Source organism: Pteropus alecto, unplaced genomic scaffold, assembly GCF_000325575.1.
Source record: "Pteropus alecto unplaced genomic scaffold, ASM32557v1 scaffold17, whole genome shotgun sequence".
NCBI classification, from domain to species: Eukaryota; Metazoa; Chordata; class Mammalia; order Chiroptera; family Pteropodidae; genus Pteropus; species Pteropus alecto.
In genome coordinates this window covers 7,417,808-7,441,229 of record NW_006440645.1, presented here as the reverse complement: position 1 = coordinate 7,441,229, position 23,422 = coordinate 7,417,808, and the positions used below count along the sequence as shown (strand labels likewise).

The following is a 23,422-nucleotide window of genomic DNA, read 5'->3' as shown; positions in this document are numbered from 1 at the left end:
ATCATATTTAAATAGCTTCATTCTGTTCTCATTTTGAGTATTTCATTAGAAATGGCTGTCCTACTATCAAACATTCTTTTTCATCGTGTTAATCAACTGCATTAAGTTCTTCAATGTTAAAATGTTTATCATTAAAATACACTTTATTTTCAGGTAAAGAAATAATGCATTTATCATTTGCAAAATTAATTTTTAAAATTTAATTGGCTCCTCTGAAACAAATAGGCAACAAAATTTAAAAACAAGTTCACTAGTAACTTATTTTACGATAAATATTTAAATAAATCAAAAGATAAAGTAACATAGCACTGTCTTTATTTTTTTATAAAATGCATTTGCAGAAATGCTTCATCAGAAACTGGTGCTACAAAATTAAATATAAAACAAATTTACATGTTTACATATGTTACTTATAACATAAATATACATTATTTACATGTTCAAAAGTTCAGCATGTTTTGTCTGTGATTCTCAACAGGTGAGAAGTAGGGAAAACAGCACAAATATACCACACACCATTTATATTTTTGCTTTTAAAAGATTGTTCAATACAAATATATGAACACAGTAAGTTTGGGGGTATATGTTCTAAGAGTAAAGTTAGGTATGTCCCATTTTAATCTATGTCCACTACATTTTGTAATTAATTCAAGTTTCATTCTGCTTTGTTCTTTCATTAGAATACATCCGCTACGGTAGACTAAAATTCTCTTTTATAGAAAGGCTTTCTGAAGAAGTTATTTTAAATAAGAAAAAGTCACTTCCCTTGAAAGCCAAGAAAAACATTATTTATTAAACATATATCTAAAAGGAGCTTTAATCAGTGAAAACTAAGAGTTGGATTAGAAAACATCAAAAGGATGGAAGAAAGACACTGTAATTTCTGTTTGATGTATTCTGGTAATTTTTCATTTTCTCCATATCTAAGTGAAACAAAAAAAAAAAAAAAAGATAAAAAATTACTTAATTTCTTGGTTCATATAAGAGTACCAAAAGGCACATTATCTTTTTAATAATTCTTCAATGTCAAGAGGTATTTCAGAAAAATTATACAAATCGTTTATAACTAAATGAAGTTAAGCATACCCAATTTGTTTTCTTTCAAAATAAACCAATTTATAAATGTATTTAAATAATAAAAAGAATATTAGCTCAAAAAACTTGAACTGGCTTTAAAATGTCTACAGCAACCTGAAGATCTATCTGGATTCCTCATAAAACTGAAGACCCTAATCTAAGGAAAATACTAAGCTAAACATATTATGAATATGTTTCTATTTAAATGTTAACAATTTCCAACTGACCATACTAAGAAAATCTGAACTTTCATCTTCTGAACATGGGTTCTGCCCACCCATTTTATAATTACATCCTTCCACTTTCTGGAGCATTTGAAAGAGCTTATTTAACAAAGCCTCTCACTTCATGAGTAGTTCTTTAAATTACGGCACTGCATATGTATACATATTTAACAAAAAAATTGGTAGAGATCCACAAATTATATTTGTCTCATGTAATTACAATAAGCACTTCTCATAACGTATGTTGGTATTGGCATCATCAGCACTCTACCTCTTTTTAGTAAGTTATGGTTTGAAATGTAGACACCAAACCATTGCTTATTCTGGCTATTGCCAGATTCCTTGTTTTGCCATGATGCCTGGCACATACTTCCATACAGAATGAACATACACATTCAAAAATGTATGTCAACATTAATTACATTAAAGAATACAGGCTTTCATTTGAGGAAAAAAAATCTCTTAAAAGATTCCTAGTTTCTATGTTCTTTTACACAAATTGTTTAGGTATATTACTTTGAACCTAGAAGTCTATTACTTCTGAAAAGGGTCAACCCAGTTAGGCTATGGAATAACAAGGCTACAAGGAATCTAACCACTTGCAGTGGATTATCCATACCAGTTACCCTGTGTTCAAGTAGATATTCATAAAAAATGCATTAAAAAGACTACATAAACTGCTAAGAATAATTAACAGTTTAAATGATAGGAATATTATCAAAAATGAAAACAAACTTTATTAAACATTTATTTCAATGTACAGAGAAAACACAGCAAAAGACTGAATCTCAGCCAGTGTTTTAAGAACTTACCGAGTTGTCTGACCATTTGGTGATGTGTAACTGATAGAAGACACTCCTGCCTGCACGACCAACTGGGACCCATCATTAAACTGGACCCACACAGCTCCACTAGTTAACTAGAATTATAATAAGCATGGAATATTACTATAGAGGATCTGAGGTTCTTAAAAGGTGCTCATGTTTAACAGGCTTATAACACAATTAAAAAAAAAAAAAAACAAGGTAACTACAAATTTGGGGCTGTGATGGTAGCAGCATCAAGAAAATTCATGTCTTCAGATTATCCCTTTAATAGCTAGTACATTAATTCTAGATTAATGCTGTTTCTCATTCATTTCCATTAGATATCTGAGTAGTTGTCTTTTCAAATAGTATTTCTAACCAAGAAGAGATTTGGGAAATAACAAAAGCAACACTTTCTTTAATTAGGATTTTCCTCTATTTTCTGTCCTCAGGCCACGAAAATTTCCCTTCTGCCTGAGAACGTTATTATTTTAGCTTTTGAAACTTGTTCTTTCACTCAATGATATTTTTACAATGTGCCACTCTAAAAAGAGTACAGAAAAGACAACATGGACTCTGGGTTTAAATCCAGATTCTGCCAACTTACGAGTAGTACTGTGCAAGTCAATCAACCACTATAAGCTGTTCTTTTACAACCTATTAAAAAGAGGTAACATCAACTTTAGTTTTATTTGGGGGACTAATGAGACAATATATGTGAAATCATGGCACCACATTGTAGGTATTCAACAAATGCTGAGTTCCCTTCCCTTTAGGGGTATACCTGTAAAAGACTGAGCTGCATTCTACTTCACTGGTAAGTAAAAATTACATATGATATTCTCAAAAGTCCCCAAGCTTCAAGCTTTTAGATAATATACTCATATAGGTTGGCTTACACCTACAGAAAATTCTGTAAATTTGAAACTCAATGTAGACTTGACTTTCAAATGCAAAAATCCTTTTCTGCCAAATTAAAGTTACTCTAATATAAATTACAGTTTCTAATTCTTTGGAGCAATTGAGATCTCTGGCATACCTTGTCAGTTTGGCGTGAATAAACTCAAAAAATTCAACAGTTTCTAAAATTTAAAATACCATGTACATCATTTCTCAATTCCTAACAAATAATCATGATGATGATCTCTACTTAAAAAACAAAAGGCAAAAATAGGCCACCTAGGCCCTAGCAGACAATTTGTTATCAATACCTAGAAGTTTTCCAACTATATACAAATAAAAAATGTTTAAATTATTAATGATATAACCAACGTAAAAAAGGTATAAAACCTTTCTTGCAAAAAGAAATATTTAAATCGTTTATAATTTCATGTAACTGTCTAATCACTGTGGAAACCAAAAAAATTCATACTGAGAAAATTCACTTTCCTAAAAACTTCTCACCTGTGTAGCCCAACCAACGTTTTTCACAAAAACAGATTTCAGAAGTTGTGCTGTTTTAGGAAGACAATCTTTTAGACTACCAGAAGGGATGTTTGTTCCAGAAGCTGCATCGGTAAGGCCAAGCCCTTCATTTGTAACCATCTACAAATAGTAAAAGGAAGGTATTATCTCTTAGCATTTATAGAAGCCAACTTCAGAAAAAGTAGAAAATGACTTTTTTCATTAAGTATTTTTTTTTAATTTAAAAATTAAAACATGAGATTATGGAAAATTAGGAAAAAAGCTGTTTTTCATTTTGATAGGTATCTTTCTCTTTTTCCCAAGGTATAATTTTTCATAGGTACAATTACAATATGTACGTGTATGTGTGTGTACTCATACATGTACATAGATACATATTCAGATCTTCTTTAATGTTGAATTTTATGCTATGTTGTTATCTAGTCCGGCATGATAGTTTATTGAGTAAAAATATGATACGTTTATTTAACCATGAGCCAGGCATGGATATAAAGGCAGTTAATGATATTTTACAAGTAAAAATAAAAAAAATATATATAATTTAATATATTTAGCTTTTTCCCAGAGGGGTCAGGTTAGGCCTGTCTGAGGTATCATTTAAACTGAGACCTGAAGAATGAAAATGAATTAGCCATTGAGGGGCTGGAAAAAAGAGTTCCAGGTAGAGTGAACAGCATGTGGAAAGGCTGTGAGAGTCCCACTTAAAGAACTAAAAGAAGACATCTGTGGCTCAAGCACAGAAGTGTAGGGTGAAGTAGCTCAGCATGAGGCTGGAGAAGTAAAAAGATGACAGTAAGGAGTTCTGATTTTATATCAAGGGCATCAGGCAATTATGGAAGAGTTTTAAGTACAGAAGTGACACACATTTACTTACAGAAGGAATAGGTATCGGTGCCTGTTTCGAAGAAGCAGCACTATTTATGATCATTCTACTCAAAGATGGTCTCTCTCTCATTGGGTAGTTTGGATCCACAGAAGGAGGTGACAAGGTCTGAGGCGAGCTAGTACAACTAGGTTTTCTGAAGGAGAAAGAAATGTCTAAACATATTCCCTTAAAGCTTTCAATTCACAGAAAGGTAAACAATGTTCCTAATGTAAACACCAAACTGTTTTTTCAAACATTTCCTATGCATTTAGCCATAGGAAACTATTTTCCTGTTTAAAGTTTTCAAACAGTTACCTTCCTATGATTATTGGGAAAAAAGGAGCACTTCCGCTTTTCTTTTCCTCTTCTGAAATTATGGATTCCAGTGTTAAACAAATACGATGGCCCTATTTCAAAAGAAGAGTGCTTTCCATCATTACTCTACCTATATCATTTGTGACCATTAATTGGTATGAAATGTCTATAAGTAGGTACATACCTCATTAGCATGGTCCATATACATTTTTATTTCCTCTTTCAAGCTATTAACTTCACTTTCACCTTTTATGGCATAAGATTTCCCAGTCTTTTCAATCACATGAGTTAAAGCTTCTGTTTTGTGTATCTTTGCTCCTTAAAAAATAAGAAAACTATTCATCATTTCTTTAAATATTCCCACATTTATATTTATTAGCATACCAGTTCATAACGGCTCCTAGATTATGGTATTTACTTATTGACCATTAATAAAATAAGGCTCTCAAAGTATTCAATAAATACAGGTCATCCATTTTTCTTTCCTGCATATATTTGACAAGTCTGAGATATTCATAATATTTTTAAAAACCACCACTTTCATACAAAAACAATAGGACAGCTAATATATGTGAACTGTGTGACTGTATGTGTTACATGTCCCTTAAAGCAGTCTTCCCCAACCTTTTCGGCACCAGGACCGGTGCTCCTATGAGAATCGCATGCCTGAAGATCTGTTGTGGGGCTGAGGCGTTGATGCTAGCACTGGGGAGCAGCTGCAAATACAGATGAAGCTTTGCTCCCTCACCTGCTGTGCAGCCCGGTTCCTAACAGGCCGCAGACCTAACAGACTGTGGCCCAGGGGTTGGGGACCCCTACCTTAAAGGAGGGAGTTTTACGGGTTAAAAAATAAATCATCTTTTATAGAATAAATTTAGAAAACAAAATTCTATGGTTCAACCCTATCCTTTTGCACATTTATAATTCTCATAATTTGGTATATGTCCATTTGAGTTTCTCAAATGTGTGTGTGTTTCTTAAAAACTCGCCATGCGGAATTAAAACAAAACACCAAACTAAATTAAATTACTGAATCTAGAGGGGAAAAAAAATTACCATATTATTTATTTATTTGTGTGTTTATTTATTTATTATTTATTTTTAGGTGAGGCAACTCTTGGTTGACCCCACAAATTGCAAGGACCTTGTCAGCTTACAATCTCTTATTTTTTTATTTTTTACACCTACAGCACCTGGTCTTCTTTGGTGGCCTCCCATCCAAGTACTAACCAGGCCCGATCCTGGTCTGAGATCAGACAGGATTGAGCTTCTTCAGGATAGCATGGCCGTAGACTAAAAAAATTACCATTTTAAAATGGCACTTACCATCATAAAACCAAACCTCAAAATCAGCACCAGGGGAATTTTCCATCAAGACACATTTAGCATATCTTGTAAAATAAGTGATTTTGGGAGACTTAGATCTTACAAGCTGTACAAATCTGGAAGCATACTGATATTTTCGCCAGTACTTTTCTAGAGGGGAAAAGAAAAAAAAAATATTTATTTAAGGGAATAAAGTGTTGACTTAATATAAATCTCATGAAAATTTAATATTTATTTCTCCTCTTCTTCAAAATTTCAAGTTGATAGGTTAGTAATCCCATGACCAACAAAAATATTTTAGATATGTAAGTCTGTAACTAAAAAAACTTAAAAAAAAAAAAAAAAAAAAAAAAAAGCCTGAAAACTAAAGACAATAAAATAAAATTCCCAGGAAATATATAATAAAATCTGATGACTAATGTTATGACTACTTAAAAAATCTTTCTTTGAATCACCTCCTTATTATAAGCAAGTTAATAATTCCAGGAAAGTTTTACAAGTGAAATGAAAAGATTTCTACTTGAGCTATCAAAACAAAGTGACTCTTATAAAAAGAAATATAGCTCTTTTTATATGTTAATAAAGCACAGTTTTATGGTCCTAACTTACACAAGTAAAGTTTTGCAGTTCCCTGTAACTATGATCATTTATGATATTTAACTATGGTCATTTACATTATTTAACGGTCTTGTTTACCTGTTTTGATTTCTAATAGGGTTAAATTACATAGATTTTCTTGTTTGTTTCTAAGTGTCACCTCAGAGAAGCCTTATTATTCAGTACTTAATTCCCTAATCCATAATATCTAAAAGCTGAACTGAGAGTCAAATTTGCTTAACCACAATTATAAATGACCATCTGTGTAGCACAGTAATGATTTCAAGAATCAAAAACTTGGGGGGAGATGGAGGGGGAAATTTAAAAAATATTTTAAAAAAATCAAAAACTAGATAATTCATGTTGAATTTTTAACATGATTCTAGACAAGGTCACTAAACAAGAATACAAATTATATTTGTTTGATATATGACAAATATCCCAGAGTTAGTTTTTGCCATTATAACACAGAATATAAATAAACATTGCAGTAGTAAGGTATATGCCATCTCACCAGATATTAATACAAGAGCATGACCTGCAGCCTGACAGAAGTCAAGATATTTACAACCTGTGATAACCACATATATAGAGTTTATACATATATATAAGTCCATTATATAAATGTATTTCCTGGAAAATTTATATACCTGGTAAATTGTCAAAGCTGTATCTACTGATGTTGTCAGTAGGTGGGGGTGGTCTATCAGCAAGAGGAAAACCTCTTCCATCATTTGGATAATAAATAGTGATCTGCCAAAAAAAAATTTAAGAATTCTAATTATATGCCATTAAGTTAAGCACTGTATTTTCTTACTAAATTATGAAATGAGCTCACAAGTAATATTAAATACTACTTTTGTAAATGCTAAATATACTCTAAAAGTAAGTTTTTGCTCCTTAACCTTAAGCCTGAAGTTGAGATTTTATTACTAGTTATAACTATTGTTAAACCCAAACTAATTTACTTAAATATATGTAGTATATGCTATTTTAGTTTTTAAATTCCAGACGCTATCATTACCAGGAAAACTGATTTTTAAAAATTTGAAAGATACCTTCATCGTTATAAAATGAATTGGAAGACTAAATGCTTAACTGATGTAGTTGCAAGATAATAAAGTAAATCCACATTACCATATTTCCATCACTAGATATTTGAAGAACTTCTTTCACATATTCTTGAGATGCATGCTCCTTTAGAAGTTCCACACATACGTCCTCTGAATCTAGTATGCTCACCTAAAAAAAAAAGCAATTAAAATCAATTCTCTTTACTAGAACAGCTTTGACATATATAATACTTAAGAGAAAAGTACTTAACCATGGCAAAAATAAAAATTAAAGTAAAATAAAATAGCTGCTTCACTGCAACTGTCGGGACCAGAGGTGTATTTGAGCACAACTGTGAAACATAAGGAGCAAAGGTAAGAAGGTATAATGAAGCGTGAAATAATAACCTGTGAGCAGAAAGGGAGCAGAAGGTAGGGTGGAGAATAAGGACTTTGAAAAGACAATAGTATGCCAAAAAAAGGCAAGACTGGGTGAAATGGAAAACAAAGGAAAACAGGATGAAGACGGAATTAAAAAATAAAAATCGCCATTCCCTAGTCTCACATGACATTTTAAACTCTAAACTTAACTTTATGCATACTCATTTTCCTTGAATAGGTTCATATGTTTAGAGAAAGTTAATTTTCTAGTTGATCTTGTTGATTTGAGACTGGATTATATGTCAAAACAAAAGCAAAAGTGTTATTATTAATTTAGTGATTGAAACTGTGAATAAAGTAATATTTAACACAGTATTTGGCCAGTATTATTTTTAAATGTCGTTCATCATCAATAATTTAAAATTCAAAAGTTACCAGCATCGATTCACCATTTTTAAAGCAGCCAGATAGAAACAGCCATTTTTCCATCAGCATCCAGTCTCTTCTCTTTTAAATGAGCTTACTATGTACATGTCAAAAGTACAAGGACATTAGAGGAAACTAAAAAAACACTATATTTGATACCAGATACCATTTTACTCAAGAAAAGGTCACATAATAGTTTTGAAAAATAATAAGACATACCACAGCCTTCTTGGTTTTCTGTCTGATTGGTTTTAACCTATAAGCTGTCAAAGGAGATGTAATGCTTCGTAATGTATGTTTCTGAAAACCTAATGGTGGCTCCACACCCCTCGTCTTGCTTTGTTCAGAAAGAGGTTCTAAGCCAAAAATTGATTCTTGTTGAATTATGTCAGGTTTACTATGAAATGCAGTCATGTATTTCATGGTATTTAGCTGTTTTGCAGAATGCGCATTATCAGAAGCATCAGGGCTCTTTTTGGCTCTTCTATCAGTCCAGGCATTTCTTGGCTCATCCTGCAAATCCAGATGGCCCTGGAAGTCTCTGTTTGGGCTAATGCTGTTGTGCTCAGTAGTTTCTTTTAAATGAGCTGTAATACACAAAGAAGAAAGTAATTGCGTGGAATAATTAAAAAGCCAAGTCCACACAGAGCAATGTCATATTGCTTTATAATATTGTTTTTTTTTTTGAGGAACAAAAGAAATCTAGTTTAAAAAAAGCTCATAATTTTTCTAATAAGCAGTTTAAGATATGACATAATAAAAGCGATTTTTCAAGGACATTTTAAGCCAGACTGCAAAGGAATATATTCAATATTCTTAAGCATAAGAAAAGATATTAATATCAAATTAATTTTTCAATCAAGGCAAAACTAGTCACCTACTAATTCTAAAACAAGCAACTGCCAATGCTGCAACAAATGTTTAACAAATACATAGATGACAAGATTTCCCAGGTAATCATTCTACATAATTGTAAATTTATTCTCTTTATGCTAAGGTATATACCATCCTTATTTACAAAATACGCAACTAAAAGCAAAAAACACTATATGAAATAGCTTCAATATTATTATTAATATTTATTACAAATGTATTTGAAGCCATGTTAATTTTTAAAAAAAGTTCTTATTGATCTTTACCCTTTTAGATTTTATCTGGTTTTAATGTTCACATGGAAATTTTTTTTAAAGTCAAAATGATTAAACTATATAAAATGCAGTAAGACAAATTTTCAAAATAAATGCTAGACTCTAAAAATTGCAATTTTTCCTTTAAATGACTTTTTCGTGTTTCCCCCTCTATTCCTAAGACAGAAATACTTTATATCAAATATTATACTCTAAAATTGCAGCAGAACTATTAGATTATTATAAACATTATTTCTCCATCTCAGATATATCTATGCTATCAAATAAATGAATAAACACAATACGTTAAATACAAGATTAAGCACATCAAGTAAACTATAGACTGTTTTATATTTTAAAAATATAAATTGAATTATCATCTTCAACAAGTATACATGAAAAAAATTAATTCTCTTGGGCTCTTGAAAATAATATACATTTAAAAAAATAGAAAGAACAGACTCTTGAGATGACATAACAACTCTGCTTAAATTATAGCCATATTATGCACTCTTTGTGTGAGGTAATATAATCCTCAGTAAAAAATGATCTCCTCCTCTCCATATGTTTCTTTTTTATTCTCTCTTTATTGCATCATTATTTTCCAACCTACCTTCTGTGGATCTGTCGAGTTAATTAATGAGAAATGTTTTAACTTTCAAACTCCCTCTGTACAAATAAAATAATGACTTGCATGACAGCTGTTTAATACTTTAGTGTGAGGTCCCACTGGTAAACCATGATGTCCACATAAGCTTCTACTTACAAATAAGGTCAACCATCTTTTATTTCATAGGCACTGATAGTAGATGCTTATTAGAGAGAAGCTTCAAGAACACAGGGGTTAAAAGTAAAGTCTCTGAGCCAGACTGCTGGGGTTGGAATCCTGGCTCCTATTTCCTGGCTCCTAAGGGCAGTGTAGCGTGGCAAATTATGCCCTGTGCACCACAGTTTTCTCATCCTTCCAAAGATAAGGCTAACAATAGTATCGTCCTTTTACGTTTTTTATGAGAATAATATATGGTAAGCATGAAGGACAGTGGTTAACATGGTAAATACTCAAAATTTGTTAACAATTATTACTATTATTACAACATAGTTTATTGAATGTGCATTATTTTTTAAAGAAAACCCAAACAGAAAAGGTGAATGCTTGCTAAGTCATTTATTTTTATTAAGCAGCCCATTAAAACTCACCATTGATTTGCAAATTCCCAAACCACTGTTGCACCATTTCAGCCTGAGATGTCTGGTCTGGAAGTGGAAAAGGAATTTTTCCTGGACGATGACTGGAGCTAAACAGATCAAAAACAATTTTTTTTTTAAATTCCTGTAAAATAAAATTATCAGGAAATAACTTTTTAAGATAAAAATACTTTAAAAGGGCGATGTCTTATTTAAATATCTGAAAATTTTAAAGTAACTACAGAAATCAATATTTGCATAACTAAGTTGTCCCTAAGAAGCTAAACTCTCATGCCAAAATGCCCATGGCACTGTGACAATGCTTATGGTTACGGCCCTCTTATAATTTAAGCATAAAAATCAAAGATCAGAAAAACACATACACTACGATCACTAAAAGATTAGGTTTCATGTGAAAAGCAGTCAATATGATTACTCATCACTTAGGCTCAGCTTCTTTCTTTACATATGTATGTTTACAGTAACTATTAGAGTTCATTAAAGACAAAACATGTTTAATATCATATTTTGCCCTGGAGACCTGCTTCATATAAAAAAAAAGAAACTAAAAATCCCCAAATATTCTACAAACACATTTGTGAGCACATACACACATATTAAGATATTCTTAACGACAATTTAAAATCATCATTGTGATTCTCTTCCTTTTAAGACATAGAAATCATAAAGTTAAGAAGTGCCCAAAGACTACCTGACATTAGAAAAAGGTAAACCCCTTATTTAGAGGTAGCATCATATTGTGCTAATAGACTGTTTATCAAAAAAGTAAAATGCATTTGATAGAATTATTCTTACTGTGCTTGATCGTTATCAGGCCTTTCAAAAGATCCAGAATTATTAGCTGTCTTTTCTTTAAAGAAGTGAAAAATATTGACATTGCTGTTTGTGGGTGAGTATCTTTCTTCATTTTCATCTGATCTTTTGGATTTGGAAAGCATTTCAGCTGAGTGACATCGTTCCATTGCATATGTGTTCGCTCGAGATTGACTAGTAGAAGTGCCAGATCTATCAGAGGAATGGGCTCTACGAAGGTATCGAGAATGTGGTCTTTCTTCTGCATCTTGGATTACTCTTCCCCTTCCACTATTACTGGTTTCCTGTTCTTGATTTCCCCACTGAGTATAAACACCGCTTCCATCTTCTAAAGAAGAAAAATCACTTGAATTTTTGTTCTTTGGAAATACAGTCATTTTATTCGGGAGTGGCTGACCAATCAAAAGTCTTCTTCTGTCAAATAAACTACCACTTATACTGGTACTGGAAGAAGCCGTAATTGCAGTAGATATTGTGGCGTGTCCACTATCAATTGAATCTTCTACAGTTCCTAAATCTTTACTTTTTGTTGAAGAATTTCGGGACATAAAAGGATGGTCTAATACTGAAGACAGACTTAAACGATCTGCTGGATTTCTACGAAGTAACTGATGAATAAGGTCTTTGGCTTCTCTTGACAAAAAAGTTGGCATTTCGTAGTCTGCCAATACTACTTTATTTAATGTGTTCTTCACTGTGTCAGTGTCAAAAGGTGGTCTCCCAATAAGTAACGTATAAAACATACAGCCCAAGGACCAAATATCAGATTCAAGTCCATGTGCACTTCGAGTTGCAATTTCTGGTGAAATGTAATTAGGAGTTCCACATAATGTATAGTGCTTTTCATGTGGCATTTTCAATTGAGTTGCCAGCCCAAAATCAGCAATCTTGATGTTCATGTTACGCGTGAGTAAGAGGTTAGAAAGAGTGAGGTCCCGGTGTAATATACCATGAGAATGGAGATACAGCATTCCTGTGATGATCTGGTGCATGAAGTGTCGAGCTGTGAGAATGCAAAAAAATAAATCTTACAATTTAGAAAATCTGGAATAGTATTTAGAATACATTATGAAACTCAAGTACACATGCCACAGTATTAAATTTAGAACACTGGCTTGCAGCTTAGCTTTACCAACCAAATACCATGCTGATAATTTCATAATATTCTTTAATTCCCTTTAAGATAACTAGGTACTCCTTTTATTCAATCTTTGTCCTTTCCAATTGATGAGTTTTCTACCTATTGTTAAGAGAAGCTTAATTTTATTAGCAATTGGAAGTGACTAGAGTAATCATGGTGACCAGAAGTCCCTAGCAATCAAGAAAACATATTTATAATTGAACAAATAATTCATAAATACATTCTAATTGTTAAAATAACCAAGGTAAAGTTCCTCTGTTGTCCCCTCAAACCATCTCAAAAAGCAATCACTATTAAGAATTTGTACATATTCTTTTATACTTTTCTTCTGTGTGCTTACATACATTTAAATCTACAGAAATGTTGTAATAAATGCATTTTATATAAAAAAGTATAAAACCATAGTTTCATTACTCCTCACCTCCCAATATTTCTTGGAGATATTTCTATGTCCAGATCTCCATTTTATTTAATTGCTATTGTATGAAAATTTGGGTCATTTCTGGTACTTCAAGATTACAAAAAAACAGACCAATAAACATTCTTGTATGTGCTTGTTTTCTTGTGTATATTATGGGGTGCTTCTCTATAGTAAATTCAAGAAGCAGGATCACTGGGTTGAAGGATAAAACTCAGTATTTTAATGTGTTGCCAAATTGCTTTCTAAAAAGCTGTATTTTCATGTGCATCCTTGTTAATATTAGGTAGTCTCAATCTATGAATACAAAAATGGTACTCATTTTAGTTGGCATTCTTATGACTACAATTGAGTGTGAACCTCTTTTCAGGTTTATTAACGAGGTACACTTTCTCTTCTATGAATAGTCTGCTTATATCCCCTTGCCCATTTTCCTACTCAATTATCTTTTTCATTTTAGGCATAACTTACATTTTTAATATTAATTTGCCAGCCATATTTTTACAAATATGTTCTTCCTATCTGTCTTTTAAATTTCTTGACAGTATCTCTTGTCATATACATTCTTAATTTTAATTAAATTAATAATTATTTTCCTTCTGCAAATTTTGCAGGTTTTGTCTTAAGGCCTTACTGGGGAGTGGAGAGGTAGGTAGGGTAGAAAGGGTCAAATATGTGGTGACAGAAAGAAATCTAACTATGGGTGGTGGACATGCAACACAATATATATCCCTGCTGAATTGTATACTTGAAACTTACTGGATTTCATTAACCAATGTCACCAATTAAAAAAAAAAAAGGCCTTACTATTAAATAGTATTATGAAAAATGCAGTAATCTGCATTAATATTTGTATGGATTTATTTCCAATTTGTATTATGTCTTTATTTTTAGTCAAAGAATATGAACATTTCCATAACTTAATGTATATAACCAAATTGTTTTCCAAATGGGTTATATAGATTCAAATGTACAGAAAGCCTATCAGTAACCACCTTTCTTAGCTTATCTGCAATCTTAGTTATCGAGGTAAGATAATTTGAAAAAAATTGTTTGTAAGATGATGCATGGACTTGAGCCTTATCTGAACTGTAAAAAGTTATTTATAAGAAATTAGGGAGGTTGAAACTATGTGTTTTATTTTAAATTATTTATTATTATTTATGCCTATAGCACCTGGTCTTCCTAGGTGGTCTCCCATCCAAGTACTAACCAGGCTCGACCCTGCTTAGCTTCCAAGATCATACGTGGGGCTTATTATGGGTGGCATGGCCACAGACCTTGGACCGTGGCTCCACTGGGGCACGAACCCAGGACCTTCTGCATATAAAACAGACGTTCTAACTACTACACTATGAAACCACATCCCTGACTATGTATTTGATAGTAAGGAATTATTAGGTATGACAATGACTTTGTGGTTATGGGTTTTTTTTTTAAGTCTGCATCTTTTAAAGATGCATACCAAAATCTCTATATAAAAAGAAGTCTCTAATTTTCTTCAAAATACTCTGGGAAACTAAGAGCAATAGAAGGATACAAATGAAACAACTTGACCTTGAGTTGATAGTTTTGAAAACTGAGTGCTTTAAGTTCATGGGGGCTCATTATATTGCTCTATTTATAATTGATATTTTCTATTATAAATGGTTTCAATAGTTATTTGTGTTTGACTTAGAAACTTACATTGTCATCAATAACATTCTAAAAAGCTTTTTCTAAATTTAAAAGGGTACACACTAAATTGGAACCAATGATTTAAGTTAAAATGTGGTTTTGGGGAAAAATGAATAAAAATTTCTCCTTTTACTTTACTTCTGTAATGCTTGCATTATTTATAGGAATTAATACCTCTTATAATTTGTGAGGGGGGAGACTGCCTTTTATAGCTCAAAGTAATAATTAAAATGGTTTTACTAATTATTACAATAGAATATTTTTCAAAACTACATAAAGTAAAATATATATCTTCAAAAAAAAAAGAGAAAGAAAGAAAGAAAGAAAGAAAGAAAGAAAGAAAGAAAGAAAGAAAGAAAGAAAGAAAGAAAGAAAGAAAAAAAGGAGCCTACCTTCATTTTCTGAAAATGGTTTCCTTCTGTTCTTTAGATACCTGTTCATTTCTCCATTATGGCACATTTCTAATACTAAGTAAACATAATTGTTATCTTCAAAGTAGTTATACAGCTGAAATGTAAAAGAGCATAATAAATTATAATACACAAAAAATTCAATGTCCTTGGCCACTTAAAAAAATTTTTTTAAATAAAATTTGCATCTTACCTCCAAGATAGAAGGATGTTTCAATTGGCAATGTATTTTTACCTCATTCTGAACTCTCTGTACCATTCCAGCTTTGTACATGGCTTTCTTATCTATCTAAAGTAACATGAGAGGTTTAAATGTTGATAATAAATTTTCAAATGTGAAGTTGTCAAAAGTTAACTTTAAAAAGAAAGTATACTTTAAAATATTCTGAAGTATTTTTATCTACTTCTTTATGAGATCAATTTACTTAGTTTTCCCCACGCAGTTAGCAGAGAGGACATCCCAATGCATCCTAATACCTTCTCCCAATTTAAAGAATTTAATCGTTTGACTATCATTCTTATAACAACAAAAATTTCGTGGCAAAGTCCTTAAAAAAAACCTTCCCTTCCCTTCCCTTCCCTTGATTTAGATAAGTGATTCTTAATTGCTTGTTATTGCTATTACACTGAGTTCTAACAATCAAGAATAGTATTTTAGATTGTTGCAGTGTAATGCAGAACTATGCACAAATGTATTCTTATAAACAAATCATATTTTCCCTTTGATTACTATCAATTACTCCAAGTATGTATAATTAGGACAGCTACCAGGTCCACTGAAAATTGATGAAGATAAAACACTTATTTAAACATGGTCAAACCTCTCCTAAGATATCTGTAAGTTCAACTGCTGGACTTGGGATCTACTGTCTTCTGCCTAAGCAATGGGATCTTTAGAGCATAATTAAAGAAAAGGCAGATAGGTAAGGAGTTTCTGACATCTCAAGTATCACACCTCTCTAGTTCTTTACAAAGGAGAGGTGCGAAGTTGATTAATATAGTCTTACCATTTTGATTGCAACTTCCAGACCAGTGTGAATGGACTCAGCTCTGTAGACACCAGCAAAGGATCCTTTACCAAGCAGATTTCCAACTTTAAAATCCTTAAAAGTTAAAATTAGAGAATATGTGTGATGACTCACAGCAGTATACAAGAAAGATAGGAGGGAGCTGGAAAATGAAGATAAAATGGATCGAAAGGGGAATTTGCATTTAAAATTCAAGCAGGTATTACACCTCGATACAGCAGGTGTCTGGAGTGGAAAGCATCTTGACGCCTTGCGGGGCTCCCTGAGCTTCCAGGCTCGGCTCCAGATACAGCAGCCTAATGATTTGGTACCTCAACCTCAGTGCAGCCTCCGCACCCTCCTTCCACCTCTAGCCACCTCCTGGGAGCCAAGGGTCTGGCCGAGGTCCCGCCACAGCTCCCGCTTGAGGTAACCGCCATCCCCTTGGAGATGCCCTGCTTAGCGCGGTAGCTGCGGCGGGATCCCAGACACGAAGCTGTGGTGTCTAGGGACAAGAGGGTGGGGCCGAGAGAGACTCACCTGTCCTGCCACCCCCAGTCTCCAGGGACGGGACGCTCCGCCCCCAAACAGCCGGGCCCCCGGCGGTTGAGACCCTCCCAAAGCACCTCGGCGCCCGCCCCACAGCCGTTAGCTTCGCCGGGTCCCCTTCCCGCAGCAGTCCTGACTCGCGCCACTCCGACTCCCACCCGCCCCGCTGAGGACGGCTGAGTCTGTTCACCTCGATCTTCTCCCCAATGCAAGTCGCCATATTTCCAGGCTCCGGCCTGGGCTCCCCGGATCAGCTCCCTTCACGCAGTCCCTTCGAGGCAGCGCTCCAAGCAGCCAGCCGTTCTTGGCGCCCATCAGGCTCCGCTCTCTAGGCCGCCGCTCCCGGCGACGACGGCACAACCACCGAAATGTCTCCCGGGTATCTTCCGAAGCCTGGGCGGCGCCTCCGCGCTCCCATTTTGAAAACTCCCGCCGGTTGCCGTCCCAGCCAGGCTGGCGGTGACGTAACGAGACGGGTGGCTGCGGAGAGGCTGCGCCCGGGCGCGCATGCGTGGCAGGCTCTCCTCGGCGGCCCTCCGCAGTTTCCGGGCCTCGGGACCGGAAGTGCCCTGGCGGCTGCAGCTCGAGTGGCAAGTGTCAGCGCCTCAGCTTTGAGGAGGCCCGCGCGCCGTGGATAGAAGAGCCAACGTGAACTGTGAGATATTGTCACCTGATCCGTTACTTACTTCCTGGACGGTCTGAAAAACAACTTTTGATTCTGTAAGGGGTTTGAAACGATTTTAAAATATCAAGTGTTTGAACGTGACAGGACGGCACGGGGCGGGGAGGGGGGGTCTGTTACCTGGCTTAACGCCCTTTCCACCTGTATGTTTACTCCCTAGTTTTCAGAACTGTAATGAATGTGTACTGTGCTTTAAGAAGATGAACTCCATTCTTTATTTTGACAAATGCCTCTCAAGTATAATAACGCCATTTGTATAACTTACATTTAAGAGATGTCACACAGTAATGACATGTATGTATTGATCAATAGAGACCTCCATCAGGGCGGGCCGATCCACTTTCTGCAGGTGAGAAAAGTGTGATGCTCAGTAAGGATATAAAGCAAACTGAGAACTACTTCACAATCTCAGATCTTTCGTTTCTAAATCGAACTTTTCCCCTCTCCATTAATGGATATATCAAGTTTACTTAAGGTTGTCTACCTACAGGCCGTAAAAAAACTGTTCAGAGAAAAGTCAATTTTCCCCCTTCATTTCTGAAACCATTCCTTAAAGGTTAAATGTTATCATGCTTGAACAGATGGTTCCAGAGTCCAGTCTTCCAATTAGACTTGCTTTTGCTATTGACTTTTCTGAAGCCCCTATAATTCACTGTTATCATTTATGGTTTTTTTGGGCGGAAAGTATTTATCATTTATTCCATTAATATCGGGTATGCCTAATGGTCTATATAGCCCATTGCTTCCGCATCTATGTAACTTTATCCAATGTGAAGAAGAATGCAGTGTGGGGGAGAACTTGCTAGATGAGTATTGCTGACCGCACTGGAGACCAACACAGTGGCCAGACCTAATGTCCCTTCCAAAGGAGGAAAAGTTTGGAGAGAAGGGGAACAGTAGCTGAAGGCAAGGGAATGAATAAATGGGTTATAGAATGAAGAAAATCCAGGAATACATCAACATCGAGAAAGAGGCTCAGAGCCAGAGGTGGTATTTCTTAGCTGAATTTTCCAGATGCTCAAAAGGGTGAAACCATGTATTACTGAGACCACTCCTGCTTTTGGAACCTGACAAGATCAAATGGAAGCCTGCAACCTTAATGGCCTCACCCTCAGAGACATTTTCATAAGATGGACTGGATAGTTTAAAGACTGAATGAGATTCTAGTAATATGCCAGTATATTTTGACTTATATGTTTTTCTCTAAGTGATCTGTGTTTGAAGACCAGGGGGTGGACTTTGATACTGTGATTTCTAAGAAATATATATTTGGTCATTCAGACAAGCAAAGTATATTCAGATTTCTCATTTATTTGGCCTTTGTCCAAAATTCCTGGCTCACAGCTTCCCAAACCCTTGAAATTTCCTAAGTGATGAGAACTTAAGTGTCTCTTTCATTATGTTTATGACCTGGAGCACACCTAAGGATGGCTGTTGATTGCCTGAATCATGCTATTACTTGGATACATGAGATAAATCTCAAGTTGGCTGTGGTAATTCTTTTTATATAGTTTGGTGTGGTTAAAGAGTTGGAATTTTCAGTACCACTCAGACCTCCTGGGAAGGGGGAGAGGAGCTAGAGGTTGAATCAGTTGACAATGGCTAATGATGTAATCTATCATGCCTATGTAATGAAGCCTTCATAAAATCTCAGATGGGGCTCAGAGAGCTTCTGGGTTATTGAACACATGGACATTTGGAGATAGTGGCACACCTGGAGAAGGCATGAAAGCTGCACACCCTTTCCCCATACCTTGCCCTGTGCATCTCTTCCATTTGGCTGTTCTTTAATTGTATCTTTTATAATAAAGTGGTGATCTGGTAAAATGTTCCTCTGAGTTCTGTGAGCCACCCTAGCAAATTAATTGAACCAAAGAAAAGAGTTGTGGGAACTCTGATTATAGGCAGTAACAACTTTCTACTAAAAACCTGAACTTTCTACTAGAGTCCAAGGAGGGGGTCATTGGAACCTCCAATCTATAGTCAGTAGGTAAGAAGCACAGCTTACAACCTGGGTTTGCAACTATTACAGTAGTAGGAGACAGTCTTGTGGGACAGAGCCCTCAACTTGTGGAATCAGATGCTATCTCCAGAATTGAGTTGAATTGTAGGACACTCAGTTGGTATGGTATGGGAGCATTGCTTGGACGTGTAAAGAAGACCCCCCACCCCCACCCCACCACACACATCCCCACACTGGAAATTAGGCCCAGGGACCCAAAATACTTGCATACCTGGGATAAAACTCTAGTTGGCCATAGTTGGTATAAACTCTAGTTGGTATAATTCTTTTTATATATTCTTTGATTTGCTAATATTTTGTTAAGTATTTTTGCATCTATGTTCATGAGAGAGATTGGGCTGCAGTTTTCTTGTAATGTCTTTGTCTGGTGTTGGTATTAAGATAATGCTGACCTGACAGAATGAGGAGTTTTCCCTCTGTCTTCTGAAGGAAATTGTAGACAAGTAGTATAATTTTTTAAATGTCTTTAGAATTCATCGAAGCTATCTGGTCCTGGTACTGCTTTGGAAGGTAACTCATGGATTCAATTTCTTTGATACAGACCTCTTCAGATTGTTTCATTTTGGCTATTGTGTTGGAGCTTTGTGATCAAGGGGGAATATAGTAAAACATTAGATAAAAAGAGTTAATGGTACAAGTCACGTAGCACGTTGCTGACCATGGTAAGGACTTTGGGTTTTACTTTGAGAATTCTGGAGATCCATGGAGTGTTCTAATCAGAAAAGTGACATATGATCTGTTCAACTTGTAAAAGGATCAATTTGAGTTCTGTGTGGGGAACAGATGTCAGGGAGACCAGTTAGTACACTATTACAGTAACGTAGGTGAAAGATGGTGGCTTGGACTAGGGAGTAGTTTTGACATTTTTAATAATCATAAATGAGCAATCAAATCATTTTTTTGGCATCTGTTTAGATAATCATATATTTTTTTTCTTAATCTGTTAATGTGGGGAATGAAATTTTCTAACAATAAATAACTCCTGGATCCTTGGCATAAAACTAATTTGATAGTCTATTTTTAATATATTCATGAATTCAGTTTGCTAGTATTTAGAAATTTTGTTATTTGTTGTATTTGTTACAGAGTTTGGAAAAGTAATTATGTTCCTCATAACACTTTTCAGGTATAGTATCGAGTATATATGAAACTGGCTTCGTAAGAGAAGTTAGGAAGTGTTATTTTCCTAATTTCTGCAACATTGAGGTTAAAAAGGACCTTAGTCATTCCTGGAATATGTTTGTAAAACTATCTGGAGTCGGTATGTTTTTTATGGATAGATTTTTGACTCAAAATCAATTTCTTTAATGCTTATGTGTTTTCCTTTATCAACTTTGCTAGAGGCATGTCTTTTTAAAAATTTCAGATAGGTGTCTTGGTTTTGTTGATAAATAAAAATTCTTTATTTACTGTTGCTGGAATGATTAGGTCATTAAATCTTTAATCTTCATTTTACGTATATGTGTTAAAATATATAGACTTCTAAAATAGAGCTTCAGTTGCATGTTACAAAGTCCTATATTCAGCTTTCATTTATTTAAAGATTGCTGAGCACTTATTATATGCATTCTTATGTACCACAATGAGAAAAATAATATGGTTTTTAATATGAATTTGACATTCCTGGAAGTTAATTTTATTTAAAATTTTTTTTTCAGTAACACTTGACATACAGTATTATATTAGTTTTAGGTGTACAACATAGTGATTAGACCTTTATATAACTTAGGAAGTGATCACCCCAATAAATCTAATACCCACCTGACACCATACTAGAAATTTTTCAATTTGACCATATGAGCATAAGGAATTTCTTTTGTGCTATCTTTATAGGTGACATGTAATCTTATTGTACTGTTGTCTGAAAATCTGTATAATGGTCTTTAGTATTTATTGATATTTGCTTTGTGGTTTATGGTATATCAGTTTTTATAAATATTCCATGTGTACTTTAAAAAGTTTTAACTAATAGTTGAGTGACAGTTTACATAAGTCTATTAAGTCTATTAGAGCAGCTTTTAAAATTGCATTCAATACTTTTATATACTTACTACTTACTATCAGTTATCACCGTTATTGCGGACCTAAACCTCTCTTTAAAGTTGTCAATAGCTTTATGTATTTAGAAGCTGTCGTTTCAGAATTGTTATACTCCTGGTAAATTGCTCTATTTATCATTATTAAAGCTCTCATTTTATCCCAACATTCCCTTTATTTTTTACCTTAAAATTGATATATCTGATTAATAGTTTCACAACTTCTCTTTTGATTGGCATTTTACTGGCATTTTTTTCCTATCAATTTAAACTATTACATCATTATGTCTAACAAGTGTCTTCTTGTAGACACCATATAGTTTTTATACTGGCAAGTTTATGGTACTTAAATTTAACTACTGATATTTGGATTTCTATTCTTTTGTGTGATTTGTTTGTTCTTTCCTTTGTCTTCAACAAGGTTCACTTTCTTTACTAAAAATAATCTCCTGTTTATTAACCTTTAACTTGATCCTTGCTATCTCTAAAACCATTATACAAATCCTTTCAAGTTTATACTGCTTTATCACCACAGCGAGGTTAAACAGAAGACCAGATGTAATAGTGCAGCAGTGTTGCTCAACACAAACGTTTCAACTTGCCTTCTGGCATTTCCAGGCTTTGTGAACCATCTTGAACTTATTTATTTTTTTTTACCTTTTAAAAGGAGGGATTTTTGAGGATAAAGTATTAGGAGGTATTTACAATCAACAGACATTTCTCCTTCACCTCTGGAAAGTTATCATCTCTTTCCTATTTAATTATTAGAGAGTGAAGTTTAAAAAAAATCCACAAAATCCTCTCCCATTCTCCCAAATTCAGGATAAGATGAATAGAAATGGACTGCCATTTGTTCAGCCTTCTAGACTTTAACTGCATTTCACTGGAAAGTTTAAAGTACATGAGGATTTAAACATTTTTTTGGAGGGAGGATCCATCATCTTTCAAATTCTCACAAGTTGTTCAACTCCTAGAAGATAAGCACCAAAAGCTCTAACCTAGACCAGGGGAAACTCAATCGTTTTCTTATCCCAATATGCTAAGCTATTTGACATATTTTTGTCAAAGGAGCTGTTATGAGACTTTGGGGCAGGGAGCTCCCTTTTGCCTACTGAAAATATCTAGTCTTCAAATTCATTTATCCCTAGGTGTCTTCCAACATCAAGCTGTTATTCTCTGATTACGTTTCCAAAATTAGCAAACTACTGCAGTTGACCCTTGAACAACACGTTTTTTGGTTTTGTTTTTTTTTTTCAATAAATGTATAGAGTTGGCCCTCCACATCCCCAGGTTTTGCATCCTCAGATTCAAATAAATGTCTATCAAAACAGTATTTTTGATCTGTAGTTGAGAATCCTCTGATGCAGAGAGCTGAATGTATGCACTGTTGTACCCTGTTTTAAATAACGGACTTGAGCATCTTTGGATTTTGGTATCCGCAAGGTGTCATGGAACCAATCACCCATGGATACTAAGGGACCACTCTAGTTAAGCTGATGCAGATTTTTAAATGTGCGGGGTTGGCGGGGGGGCAGTGCTCCAAACTCTCATGTTGTTCAAAAGTCAACTGTATTTTAGTTTTCAAATCAGCAGCATCAGAGGGGTTGAAAAAATTGCCAATTTACTCAATTAAAACCATCATTGGTCTATGGCCATGCCACCCTGAATACGCCCGATCTTGTCTGATCTCGGAAGCTAAGGGTCTGGCCTGGCTAGTACTTGGATGGGAGACCACCTAGGAAGACCAGGAGCTGTAGGCGAAAGAGAAAAAAAAAGATTAAAAGAAAAACAAAAAACCACCATTGCCAAGCACATTTCTGTAAATGACTCTGTTGACCT

The 23,422-nt window shown here is 34.4% G+C and overlaps 1 protein-coding gene, 1 long non-coding RNA gene and 1 pseudogene across 2 annotated transcripts; 2 read left to right on the top strand and 1 right to left on the bottom strand.

The window, feature by feature from the left end:
- Positions 1–293: 293 nt before the first annotated feature.
- Positions 294–17,330, bottom strand: PLK4 (polo like kinase 4). Its single transcript, XM_006917761.2, has 16 exons — positions 17,033–17,330; positions 16,294–16,389; positions 15,480–15,575; positions 15,269–15,383; positions 11,623–12,643; positions 10,819–10,916; positions 8,714–9,081; positions 7,773–7,877; positions 7,286–7,388; positions 6,039–6,188; positions 4,897–5,030; positions 4,713–4,804; positions 4,407–4,551; positions 3,512–3,652; positions 2,114–2,220; positions 294–923 (listed from the first exon to the last, which is right to left on the bottom strand). The coding sequence occupies exons 1-16, from the start codon at positions 17,060–17,062 to the stop codon at positions 821–823; spliced, it is 2,904 nt and encodes a 967-aa protein (XP_006917823.1). The 5' UTR covers positions 17,063–17,330; the 3' UTR covers positions 294–820.
- A 90-nt stretch (positions 17,331–17,420) lies between these two features.
- Positions 17,421–17,922, top strand: LOC112484615. The gene is made up of 2 exons (XR_003048088.1): positions 17,421–17,562; positions 17,685–17,922. It is a non-coding gene; the product is annotated as an uncharacterized LOC112484615 (long non-coding RNA).
- A 5,305-nt stretch (positions 17,923–23,227) lies between these two features.
- Positions 23,228–23,343, top strand: LOC112484631 (annotated as a pseudogene).
- The last annotated feature ends 79 nt before the right edge of the window (positions 23,344–23,422 follow it).

What these genes read in the sequence shown, in the direction of transcription:
- PLK4 (XM_006917761.2), bottom strand. Translation starts at nt 17,062, where the DNA reads ATGGCGACTTGCATTGGGGAGAAGATCGAG. An exon ending in TGGAAGTTGCAATCAAAATG is followed by an intron (nt 15,576 to 16,293) that starts GTAAGACTATAT and finishes ATGTTACTTTAG; the next exon opens with ATAGATAAGAAAGCCATGTA. An exon ending in CAGCTTTGACAATTTACCAG is followed by an intron (nt 6,189 to 7,285) that starts GTATATAAATTT and finishes TTTCCCCTCTAG; the next exon opens with AAAAGTACTGGCGAAAATAT.